At 28.0% G+C, this 13,841-nt stretch overlaps 1 protein-coding gene across 2 annotated transcripts in view; it reads left to right on the top strand.

Moving 5' to 3' along the window:
* The window catches only part of LOC111638406 (nucleolin-like), a 96,142-nt gene extending 82,783 nt beyond the window's left edge, over positions 1 to 13,359 (top strand). The window contains exon 8 of one of the 2 annotated variants that reach the window (XM_023384114.1): positions 12,426 to 13,359. In XM_023384114.1, the coding sequence (XP_023239882.1) occupies positions 12,426 to 12,673 (248 nt within the window). In that variant the 3' untranslated portion in view covers positions 12,674 to 13,359. The remainder of the gene's footprint in view (positions 1 to 12,425) is intronic. The other variant, XM_023384115.1, reaches the window with a different exon arrangement.
* The last annotated feature ends 482 nt before the right edge of the window (positions 13,360 to 13,841 follow it).

The following is a 13,841-nucleotide window of genomic DNA, read 5'->3' as shown; positions in this document are numbered from 1 at the left end:
AGCTGTTCCAGACTCACTTTTTGTTTTGTATTTATCAGGCTAATTTAATTGTACAGTTTTAATTGGAAACTGGTTAAAAACTAAATATAACTAAAACAACCATTTTAATTCTAGAAAGCACATTTAATTATAAACATCTTAAATCTTTTTATATCTGCTATCTGGGATAACCTTAAGTAGGTTGTAAACATTTATAATTAAATGTGTTTTCTGAAGTTAAAAATGCTATTTTTGTTGTTTTTAGTTACTTAATTCTAGCTGAACTGATTCTTCTTTGAAGTCAGAATTTTCTAAGAAACAGTATGATTTATCAAGAGGTATGAAGTTTTTGCAAGATTACCCAAAGTATGAAAATGCATGCTTTGTTTTGTTAGCAGTTTGTCATTTTAGCAATGGAGAAAATAAAAATTTTACAAATTTCTATAAAAGCTAACTTCTATTTCTATTAGAAATTTTGAATAATGTAAAAATGTTACAAAGAATAAGAAAAAAAATTTATTTCTAATGAACAAAAATGAGAAACATGGAATATAATTGAAAAGGAATGTCAATTGGACATCTCATACAGTTGAAGTAATATACAATTGTTATGCTACAAAACTTGAAGTTTTGAGTTACAAAAGAAGGCAGATGAATGAATATGGTAAGATTAGTGGCCACCCATCAGTAAATAATTTTGACAGTATCCTTGAATATGCTTTCTATTGGAGAAATATCATCGTTGTAAAATGATTTTGCTAGTAATGCCAATCATAACTCAGGTAGTGTTTATATGTATTGATATAACATCATTCAAAATTTAAAACATGCAAATATGCAAGATTTTTAATATTTAACATATAAAATACATATTATCCATTTTGTTTACTGGATTAGATTCTATCCATGCTTGCATTAAATGATAAGTTTGTTATAAGCTACTGATAGTGGTGTCTTAAAACTTGGCTCACTTTCAATAAATTGTATCTTTAGTTTTGTTATGGTGAATATGAAAAACTTTTTTAATCTCTAGAATAATCAAAATATTTTTGAAAATTACTGATAATTTGTTGTTAACTGAAGTTTCATTCAATTTTTGTTTTGAAGACAGCATTTTTAATATTTGATAGTACTGCCTTTTAAAAATGCTTTTTGAAATTAACACATGAAAATCCTTTTGAAATACTGCTAATAATTAGAGCAACATTAGGATATATCCATAAACAAATATATTTCAGTAGATATTTTTAGAAAAATGAAGAAAAGAGAGTGATCTTTTTATATTTTTCAGTGGAGAATTTTTAAAATATCCATCCCTGTTTACAAATTACCAACTAAAAATCACTTTAAAAATAAATTTTATAACTAATACCATTTATTTTTTTTTATTTAATTACATTCAATATCTGATTATTTAAACCTAATAAATAAGTAAATTTTTTGGTATTTATTTAAATAAAAATTTTCCTTGAAAGTCTAACTTCTCTCTATTATGGTCAAGTTTGAACTTTTGTTTTTTTTTTTTTTTTTGCAGACTTTCAGATATTTTGAAAGAGCACTGTAATCCTTTCCAAAATAGCAGTTTCAAAATCTGATAGATGTCAATCATGAAATTCTGGGATTTGTATTTGTTGAAATAATGAAAGACCTTTCCCAATCAAGCCATTTGGATAACCATTAAAGACTGAAATTTGATCAATTTGCATTTCAGTTTTGTATTACTGAAAGATATATGGGACTATATCATTCTCTCTCTCTCTCTCTCTCTCTCTCTCTCTCCACTGGACTGAGTAGATTGTCATGTTTTGAGATTACTAAAATTTTAATCAATAAATATATTGCACGAAAAGATAGTTCATATAAGGTGTTTCGTTTAGATATAATTAATATCAAATATAAAATAATATATACATTTTATATATAAAACAATATTAGAATAGTTTTGATACCTACACAGTACTACTATCAGAATTAGTTTATGTCTAGGTAATATTTCAGTGCACTCCTGAATGTTATAATTTGGACATGTATCAAATAAGTGAAAATCATCATGTTACATTGATAAATACAAATAAAGCATACACACTTCAAACAAATATTGGATCATTATATGCAGCCTGTTTTTTTAATGCATGGATGCCTTTTTTTTAGTTTTCTAAGCAGTTGCTTATGATGCCTAATGGTAAAATGAGCAATGAGCACTGCCTATACAACTGTGAACATTCATATTAGAGAAATGTTTAACTTGTATTTTTGTTGATTAATTAATGTGTTAAAATCTACATGTCTTCATTACAGAATTTTGTGGAAATCAGTTGCAGTATTCCTTCACTAGGACATAGAATCCATGTAGTATTTTCCATCCAGCTTGAGAATTTCCAAGAATTTCCCCAAATGTAAATAAATTACTTTAGTAGTTTAGTGGTGAATGTTTAGAGACTGATGCATCATATCCAGAGAACTTAAGAAAGAATTTGATTCAGTCATTGCTTATTTTTACTTTCTTTTAAGAAAAATATTTCATCTACTGTAATTTAAATGGCTTAGCATTAACAATAGTACAAGAGCTAAATGATTTTCTTGAAAGTAGGGAGAAAAATTTGCAGTTTCTTTAAGACTATTTGTCAGTTATTCCCCTAACTAATGCAGAATCAGTTTTTTTTATCAGCAAGAATACTGTGCAATAAATACAGGTCAAGAATGGGTAATAGAATATCAAATACACCATTTTTAAGGCTTATTTTCAAAATTTGTGAAAAGCTTTTAAGCATGGAGAATTTTAATTTGGAAATATTATTTATTTTCATAAATGTTATCAATTTCATTTAAGATAGTGCAATAATTGCTACTTATTAAAATTTCTGTTATATTTTCTCTGTAAATGCATGTTTATTTTACTTTACTTGTTGAGAAAAAGTTATTTTCATGAGGTTAGTTAATTTGTATAAAATGGGTGAGAGCTTTGCAGTGTCTTTGGTGTTGATGTGATTTTTACTTCATAAGTAAGGAATTCCTTTGTGATAGAAAATAAGTGTTTTATGAAAGCTCAGTTTATCAACAGTTAGAACTTACATTTTTAAGAACTTTTGTTATTGATGCCTGGAATAGAATATTAATTAATAATCCAAGTTGCCTTCACCCACTTCTCTTAGTGAATGAAGATAGCAATATATCCTTTGAAATGAATTGAGAAACAAAAAATAAAAGGAATGCTAACAATTTACATTTAAAGTTAATGTTAAATCTCAAAAACATCTGAAAATATCAACACTGAAGGAAATTAAAAATTGTTATTTTGGATTATTTGTATTGATAATGAGATAATAGAAAATATTATTATTGAACAGAAAGAAATGGTTAATGTGTCAACTTTTGCTACAATACACATAATCATTTGAAAGATATATTATTGATTAACATATTTGATTCAAGAATTGAGATAAGATTTTATAGAAATATGTAAGGATAATTAAGCATTTAATAATCAAATTCAAAATTTAAATGGTAGAATTAAAATATTTAAAGACGATAATTTCCAACTAAGATTAAAAAATGAAATGTTACAATTCAAATTAAATTAAACAATTATTTTTAGTAATAGGAACATGATGATGATGATTAGGGTCTTTATTTTTAAGTTTTGAATATGTTCCATTATGGAAAAATTTTTTTTGGTAAAATTGGTTGGTTTTGAATATTATTTAGGGGTTATCATCATGATCTGAAAAATTACGATATCACAATGCTAAACAAAGGATCACTCACTATTGAAATAGAAATCATACATAAGTATTGCAGTATAAGCATAATGTTGTTACTTCATGTTTTATAATAGTCCATACTGTATTGGAACTTCTGGAACAATGTAAGGCCTCGACTATAAATTCAGGCTACTTGGTGCATTGAGTTCTGGCCAAAGAATGCAATTCAACCAAGGGTGGTCTCCCAGTAAATTGTATAAACACTCAAGAAAGTGTTCTGACTGTTATGGATTACAATACAGTGCTCTCCCAGTTTGTAAGTTTCTTGTTTAAACTGAGGCTGATATGCATCTCGTTTTATATTTTATGAATAAATGTTTATTATTAGGCCTAGTACACACAAAACAACAAATGTTTGACTAATTGGACAACAATCAGCTTATTTCCAGATGTTTCATATATCTTCAGAAATGAAAGATAATGGCTTATTTTTTCATGTGATTGACTGAAAAGAAAACTGTTCAGAAAAGTGCAGTTTTAGCTGCCAAAGCTGCCATTGGGATCTAAGATATAACACATATTCTTCCTCATCTTCAGAAACAAATAATTTCAGTTTTTGATAAAATTTTCTATGACTGTCAGAAACTGAACAAAAACAATAAAAAAAAATCAAATCACTGTTTGAAAAATAGCAGCTGTCAGCAACAACCTCAGAGTTTTTTGACATTGCACATGCAGAATTATAAATAAAAATTTTCCGTGATCAAAATGATTCAGGTCCATCAAATGTATTAATGGTCAGGTAGAACATGGAATTTCCCTGAACAATTGATTTGCCCACCAAGGATGAATAGCAAAAAATTTTTATGCAGGTTGTCAGTGATCACTGGAAGAGGTCCTCAGACTTTAGGAAGAAAATGCTTTAATAAGTACAATAATTTTTACTTTACTATTTTATGCAGCTCCTATTGGGTGATATATTAATTCAGTTTTATCTGTGTAATATAACTACAATTTACTAGAAATTTATTTCTGCTAGAGAAAAATATACCAGCATATGCTCTCCATCATGATCTTTGAACATTTAGAATAAACATCATTAATTAATGAGATGTGCCATTTTTATTTTTAGAAGTAACAAAGTCTTAAAATATTTTGGTCAGAAGTAAAATCATATAGTAACACAGTGATGAAGTTAAGAGAAATTGGTATTTAGAAACAGAGGAAACTTTGAACAAATATGGAATTTCATCTGGTTTTCCTGTTATATGAGAAACTAAAAAGTTATAATATAAAATTATTAAATAACCACTCACCACACCGAAATTATTTAAAAAAACTGTGTACACATGGTTTCATGTATGCAGGTTTTTTATAAAATTAATAATTGGTACAGCAATTCTGCAGTCATTGTTAATGGATAAAATAGCTGCCAAAGGTTCTGAATTTTATCATTGGTTTTAATATGATATAATTAGATTCTAAATAATATTTTGTCAGAGGGGCCTTTGATTAAAAAAAAGGCTTAGTTAAATTTAAATTATTTAATAATAGGAAAATTTTTGTTAATTACCACAAAATTTACAAATTTCAGCAAGTAACTTTAAGAAAGTATACAGTGAGTGATTGGTTAACAAACATAATCCATTCCAAGACTATGTTTGCTATCTGAATTGTTCGTTAACCGATTATCTATTTACCATAGGTTTCTATGGGAATTTGATTAATTTGTTCTGGAGACCCCCAAAAAATAAAAAATATATACTTTCTTACTACATTTATTTATATGTAGTAATAAAAATACATATATACACAGTCTTGCATTTTTATTAGTCATGTTTTTTCCATTTTGGGGGGTTAAAGAATCTGTCCAATGTCAATTGCTTTTCTGTCTTCTTCATGATTTTTGAGAAGTAATTAATAGCATTGTAATTGTAGAGATCCCTAGGCCTATTAATCTCAACCTGGTTTGGATGCCATTTTAAGACCATTGTTCTGATATCCTCCCATTTCTTCAAAAGATCTTTAATAGCAGATATCGGCATAAATCTGCATTTTCAGAAGAAAACGTAAAAGAATTGTTTCTGTCAGAAATATAAAAGGGTGGAATTACAAGGGAGAGTTTCAAAGTTCGGGGGAATACTATCCGATCAGTATATACTGGGTAGGATGTCGATTTCTCCCGCACTCTGAAAAGTTTCGAATTGTTGCCTGAAGACAAAGGAAGACCAATCAGTATTTGTTATTTTACGTCGCTTCTTCTTGTGTTTGTTCAGTGAAGTTGAAGTATTTGTTATCCAAACATCTGTTCGTTGTCCGATCATAAAAATCTTTTGCGAAAGTGTTCGTTATCCGATCTGTTCATTAACTGATCACCCACTGTATTTTTTGTGAATGTATGAAGTTAAAGTAGCAAAAAGCAGATACAAAGACTGAATTCTTAGAGGAAATCAACTCAGAGAGAGCATTTAGGGTTTGTTTGCAATGGAAATACAGTGGAACCTTGATATACGACCTTAATCCGTTCCTGGTATTTGGACTTATACCGAATAGGACGTATACCAAACCAACCTTTCCCATAAGAAGTAATGTAAAAATGATTAATCCGTTCTCATGAAAAAAAAATGGCTGGCTTTAAACACCTCGTTTTCCTGGCTAGTTCCTGTTTGATTTTTCATGAGATCAGCATGTATCTTTTTAGCTTTCTTGCAAATAATTGCTTCTGATACACTGTCGCCAGTGCACTGTTTTTCAGTTATCCAAAGCAAAAGCAATTTCTCAACATGATCTAATGTGTTTGATCTCTGTTTAGAAATTGATTTAACCCCTTTCGCAATGTTAGCAAATTTAATAATGTCTTTATTTTTCATGATTGTCGATATCGTCGTTCTCGGAATACAGTATCCAACAGTTAAATCTTGAACATGCATGCCACCTTCATATTTCTCAACAATCTCTTTTTTTAGTTCCATTGTGATTCTAGTCATTTTTTAATTTTTCACTTGTCTTTTTGCAATTCATGATTAATAAAAATAATAAAATTTTACTTACGAGTTAAAATCAGAAGAAATTTAACAAATAATTTCATATCAAGAAAGAAACGAATAAATAACAATTAACTTTATAATTTTTGACATCCTAAATCTGGAAAAATATTAAATATTTTAACTTAATTATTTTCAACACTCTTACATCAATGTTATAATTACTAACCTTTATAATTTTATTTTAATTTTATGTTCACTTCCATAACTGCATATGATATCATATTATATTAATGGTATAATTTTATATCATTAATATTGCTTCTTTGATTCTGGATTTAATAAAAGTAATCTGTTAAGGAGAATAAAAATATTCCATATTTATGAACAATCCTAGAAGGATTATGGAATTGAAATCTCTAGCCAGAAAAGTTTCAAATTTGTTAATAGTTTAGTTTGACAGTCTTAAACTAAATGGGATCAATCAACAGACTTGCATATGGCTCTTTGAGAAAGATCTTGAAGAACTTTAGAAGTCTAGAACTCTTATGATCCTGACTGATAGGCTAAGTCATTAACTAAAAAATTGACATCTATAATGTATAAGCCCAGATGTAAACAATTTAGCACAATATTTTTTCATCAATTTCAGTCTACTTTGGTACTATGGAATGAATTTTTCAGAGCTTGTGTTAAAAAGGATTTCTATATGATAGTTGTGAGGTTAATTTTGTAATGTCATTTGGCATCTAGTGTTTTTACATTTTATAAAAAGGATTTTATCAGAAAAGTTTATTTTCATTGCACCTAGTTATTACCAGGGTGAAAACCATACCGGCAGTTTAAAAACTTTGGAACAATAGGTATGCAGACTGATGTAATAGAAGGTAATGGTCGTGAAGTGGAAGAGGGATGGGAGGTGAAACATGGAGGAAGGCACAACTTGGCAGTACAGCCAATTTCAGTGGAATTACTTTTAAGAATAGAACAACTCCATGTAAAATTGACTAAATACATAAAATTCAAAAAATAAGAAATAGCAAGAATAAGTTGAAAATAGTAGTAAATCAAATAGAATGGCATTGGTAATGAAAAAAGAAATTACACACACTGGTACAGTTATAATGAAGATTGATGCTGCTGGGACAAGTAAAACATGGAAAGGATCATTTTTATTATTTAAAATGTTTTATATTTTCTCTGAATGATATCGCCTTCCTAAATATTTTTGTTTCTCGATTCTGTTCCTTAAAATTTGACCAGATTATTCTAAAATCAGATAAATGAAAGAATTTGTATTGACAGCTAGGCTGGATGGATTCTTCAGTTTTTGATAGGAATTTATTTCTATTAGTCTTAAAATTTAATTATTAGGCTCTTTCATTGAGTTAGCTTATGATTATTGTCTATTTATATATTTGGAAGATTGCAGCTACTCCAAGGAACACTTTTTTTGATACTGAATGAAAATTTGATTCTTACTTTTATTTCTTTGAAGATAAGCAGAGGTTCTTGGAAAGGTTTGAATATATTATTATTATTCACTCAAATATTACATACTGAATTACATATTGATTAGATATTAATATTAGTATTTATATATGTTGACCCATCATTTTTAAATAAACAAGAAAATATTAATGTTAGATGTATTTTGTTTGAATAAGATAATAAATAAGAAAAAGCAAAGCACTTCTGTATTTTTATTAAAGACTTCATTAGGTGTAAATTAATTTGAACAGAAACAAAATTTTAATAAAATTAAAGACAGTCTGCCTAAAAGGGACCACCATTTATTTCTTGTGTTTCAGACTATACGTATTCACGGTGACTGACCTTCCTTTTTAGGCTACATGCCACCAGAATTTAAAAAAGTCCTTTAAAAGTGTCTTTAATTTTATTAATATTAATAATCTCCATTGAATGAAAAAATTTACAAAAGAAAAATTTGATATTTATCGTCACCAGGGGAAAGCTTCCAAAATCTACATTTTCCAACACTTGTTCCAGTAGATAAAAGCAGAAACACCCCATAGGATGAATGAAAAGCAAAGATGTCTGTATGTCACCTGTTCCTTTTTTAGAAATTTCATAATTTTAATTGGATATATTTGTGTTTTTTAAAAAACTTTTTTAAAAATTCTGGTGGCATGTGGCCTAAAAAGGAAGGCCGATCACCATGAATATGTACAGTCTGGAACACAAGAAATAAATGCTGGTCCCTTTTAGGCAGACTGTCTTTAATTTTATTAATATTAATAATCTCCATCAGACAAAAAATTTACAAAAGAAACAAAATTAACAGAATTGGAATAAAGCAATATTTGAAAAAAATCAAATATTTTGAAGATAAAAATTATCTTTGAGAAATTAATTGATTTATGTTAGAATGGATGTATTAAAACTTAAAATTCTAAGAAAGCAATTATATTTAGATTTCTATTAGTCTCAAAAAAATGATTAACCAGTTTCCCTGTATAGCTAATGCAATTATAACATTACGTCAACCTTACTAGCCAATCATTTTTTTTTTAATTGAAAAACAAGCTGAAATTTGTATTAAATATTATCTGAGAGTTTCTTAGCTTTTGCTGACTAAAATAATAATTTGACAGAAGCTTGAGTTAATTTTATAATCATATTAACATTTGAATAAAAAGAAGGCACTAAAGGATTATCCACTAGTTTAGATAGACACAGGATATACATCTTTGATTGATGAATTTAAATGTTTAAAGTCATTATCTAGTAATCCAGATTTCAGTCTAACAAAATGTTTGTCGTTTTAATTTTTTTTTTTTTTGTAAAATATTTCCAAAGTTATGAAATAAGAGATGTTTGTTGAAAGGACACTGTTTTGAGAAGAAAAAGAATGAATTATAATTTAAGTAATGTGGAATTTCTAAATAAATTTTTAAGATTTGAAATAAATAAGTACCATATATCAAAAAGTTAGTCTCTTGATGCTAATTTTAGATTTATGTAAAATTTTATTTTTATTAATTTTAATTAATCTATTTTTTACTAATTCTGAGTAGTTTAATGAATATTCAGAAGTACAAATCCACACTTCTCAACACTAGAATACAGTTAATTACATATCTCAAAGCCTGTTACTTGTTACTCAGCTCCGGTAACAAGCTTTGAGGTACGTAATTACTCAGAAGTACTCAGAAATTCTTCAGAAATAGAAAAACAAAACATTAGGCTGAATTAAAATAATAGGTCTGTGTTGTATTGATGATAAAATTTGTCCAAACAAGTAAAACATGTTCCACTACAACACTACTGGGGACGGTAGTGTTGTATTTTAAAAATCATTCTTTATGTGCTAGTAGTTGTGTAACATACTAAAACTAAAATTAAATTTGATTGGTGGTTCAAGATAATGCAACACACAGGCAGTTTGTCAAGGGAAAGTGTCTTCTGGGAGAATTTTTATGCAAAACTAGCCCCTATTTAGGTGTTTACATGTGAAGAAAACCTGGAACTCTCTACATAGCCAGCCCGTTGGTAAGGCATTACAATCAGCTACTAGTGTTCAGTGGTTGTAATAAAATTAACAATAACTTGATAGATTGAAATAAGATGAAGAATTGTATCCTTTAACAAGAAATTTTTTTTTTCTTTGTTAATACACAGACTGTAGGGTACATTCGTAAATTCGAACAAGTTAAACGAGAATGACGTCATTGTTATTCTTATTTCGTTAGACTTTTCGATCGATTCGTTTATAACTAAATGGCTGTTTCTAAAATCGAAGATATGAATGTTGCTAGTGCAGCCTTATCCGAAATATTTTTCTTACATTGCTTCGGGTGGACAGTTATTTCTATCATTTCACCTTTTAATTCACAGTTTAAATACTCGATTAGATTTAGAAACATCAATGTCGTCAGGCACCATTTTCTTAACAAAGTGAATTAACTTTTTCCTTTGTGAACTTTGTTAGAGTTTCGTTCGAAATGTCATCACTGCAGAGCATGTGCACTGAGTGAGACTACTACTATTAGAAAGATTCGTTACTAACATGTTTAACTCGTTCAACTTTACGAACATACTCAGTAGTGTTCTGAAAATGTGACTTAATGTGGACTGATAAGGTAACAAGTTGCCAAAAATAAGTTTTATTGGCTCCTGTGTTAACAGTAAAATGAGAAAACCTACGAAGCTAGTCTAAATAGTGGAATTTTTGTAAATATTTGTACAAATTCACATATCTACTTACCAATAGTGACTATTTCTGTTTGTAGTTAACCATTTTTTAAACTTAAAATTTATTCAGTCACTACTTTTGAGTTAGTGACATTTGCCTTGTGGTGTTTTGTAGTGACATCTTGGAAAAAGACTTATATTCTTTGTTAACACACAATTAATGCTATTATCAAGTGTCGTGAGGGATGAATGATAGATTCTAGTGTTAAGTTATAGATTTCTTTTAACAACACAAGTTTTACAGAATGTCGAATTATCGAGAGTCAAGTTTCCAGGACACCACTGTAATAATAATAGAATTATTATTATTATTGTTTAAAAAATTAAAATCTAAAGTAAATTTTTAAAAGATATGCTCACCTGGCTTTACGTTTGTTACGTCCTTGCCTACACTTTCTACAATTCCTGCTCCTTCGTGACCAAGAATACAAGGAAAAGGGAAATCGTCCCTTCCACCTTCAATGTAGAATAAATCCGAATGGCATACTCCTGTTGCTACTACCTAACAGTGCAAAATGAAAAATCAATAATTTTACTTTTACCTTGTTATTTTTACGTTTATAGTTTATGGAGTGTTTTACTCAATTGCAAGGGAAGGCAAGTGCCTCGTTTGGCCCCCTCTGCGGATGCCTATGACAGTGCCGGATCAAATATCAGGCTTCCNTCATTCAATTTTTTTTTTTTACTTCTGTCAGCTGCTATTAAAAAGTAATGCACAACAATGCACAAAATTAAATTTACGTGCATATTTCAGTAAAAATTAATATTTTTAGCAAGTAATTATTCGCAATTTGATGCTTTCAAATTGTGCAATTGTTATGTATAATAACTGACATAATGATTATAATAATAAAAAATATATATATATTATATAGAATACATATTTTTTTTGTGGTTGTTTACTTCTAAATAGTGTTTATGTATTTGTAGAAGCAATTTATTTTAAATATTGATATGTTTACCAGTACCAGTTAAGTCATGTATTTCTAAAGCTTTTGTATCAAATTTGTGATATGGATCTAATGATGTAAAAATATTTTTTGAATTTATAGAACAACATTGTCATAATATATTATTTTAAAGTATTTTTTAATTAATAATTTTCATAATGTATTTTATATGTATGGACCATATACCTATCTTTTTTAAGAATTTCATTTTTATTGCTTTATTATAACTTAAAATAAAATTATTTTTATTTAATTACATAATTATTTAAAATGCGGTTAATTTTAATTAATTTAAATTTTTCAGGATTCAAGTTAAACAGGTTTACAGTCGACTCCCCCCTATAACACTGTTGATAATTCCGTTTTATATGAATTCCGTGTTATACGAGTCTCTTAGATTTTACAAATACGTGAGCCGTTCACAGCCCAGCACACGTATTTGTAAAATCTAAGTGACTCGTACAACATGGAATTCATATAAAATGGAATTATCAACAGTGTTATAGGGAGGTTGACTGTATTAAAACATTGAATAATTGAAAATAGAAATTGTGGAATTTGTTATTAAATAATTTTATTTGTTATTTACATTTCAGATCATGGTTACAAATCGCGAAGATCCTATTTTCCACGACGTGGATTCAATCGTAGTCGTAAGATGTCTCCCAACCGAAGATTTGGTCGAGGAAGGGGATTCAATCGCGGTAGATCTCCCGGTCGCGGATTTCGCGATCAGGGAATGTCATCCGGGCGCGGATTTCACCGCGGGAGAGGATTTGGTAATCGAAACTTTCAGGGCCACGGCTTTCAACAAAGCCGAGGATTCCGTGGTTCTTTTCATTAAGCCATAAGACTAGTCTGTTGATCATGGTCATCATCATCTGGTTAATTTGCTAGTAGTACCTAAGACATGTCATCGTCATTTTTTTTTCCTCTGAATGTTTTGTTTTATTTTGCCACATATATACATGTGCATATTTTCAGTGACTGATGAAACAAACATTGAAAATAAGGACTATACAGGCAAGCTAAATTAATGCAGTTGAAAATTTTAAATATTGTAAATTGCATATATCGAATATTATGTGAAAGACTTTTTCAGTTATTGAATTTATTAAATTGTTGAAATTTGATTTGTTTAGATTCTAAAGCAATCGAGTTAATTTTAAGAACTTTTTTATATTTTGTGTAGAATGTTTTACATGCCATTCTAATAAATGTAAATCCATACTCATTAATATTAAACATTTTATTCAATTATTATGTATTCATTGTTGTTACCATATAAATCATTTTCAGTTTCTCCCAAAAACTTGCACAATGGCATGATTATATAAAAGTAGTAAAATATTTTAATATTTTAGACTTTCTAAATGGATTTACATCTTTAAGAATTATGTTTATTTTAAACAAATTATATATTTATTATTATACTATTGATTGCACAAATAAAAGTGGGTAATGTATTGTTAAAAACAATGTTTTCTTTGCTCTAACAATTAAAAATACATGATATACAGTAATTACTTAAAAAATAAAATTCTTCTGATTAAAAATCATTTTGTTCTGTATAGAAGATTTATTTATACTATCAAGAAATCCGTTTTAAGAATTATTATATATATTTATTCAATAAATTGAATATATTTTAGATTTTAAAAAGAATCGTAGTAATGATGATAAAATACTGAAATGTTTTTTAATTAATATATCATATATATATGATTTAGAATATGAAATGTTGTGTTGTAATTTTTTCTGGAAAATTGTGAAACAAAATTAATGAACTCTATTAAATATTATTAAAGACAAAAATTATGATATGTAATTTTTCATAAAATTACTGCGCAATCATTTTAGTGCAGTATTTTATTATTTTTGNATTAGTTGGTTTGATTTTTTTCGAATATATCAATGCCAATAAAGTGTCCTAGATCAGTCAAAACAGGATGCTTAAAAATATTAATGTATATAATTTATCCTGGATTAATCCCTCATCTAATAACTTATCA

This window comes from Centruroides sculpturatus, unplaced genomic scaffold (assembly GCF_000671375.1).
Source record: "Centruroides sculpturatus isolate CEXI.00-Female unplaced genomic scaffold, Cexi_2.0 scaffold1248, whole genome shotgun sequence".
Classification (NCBI taxonomy): Eukaryota; Metazoa; Arthropoda; class Arachnida; order Scorpiones; family Buthidae; genus Centruroides; species Centruroides sculpturatus.
This window is presented reverse-complemented; position numbering and strand designations above follow the sequence as displayed.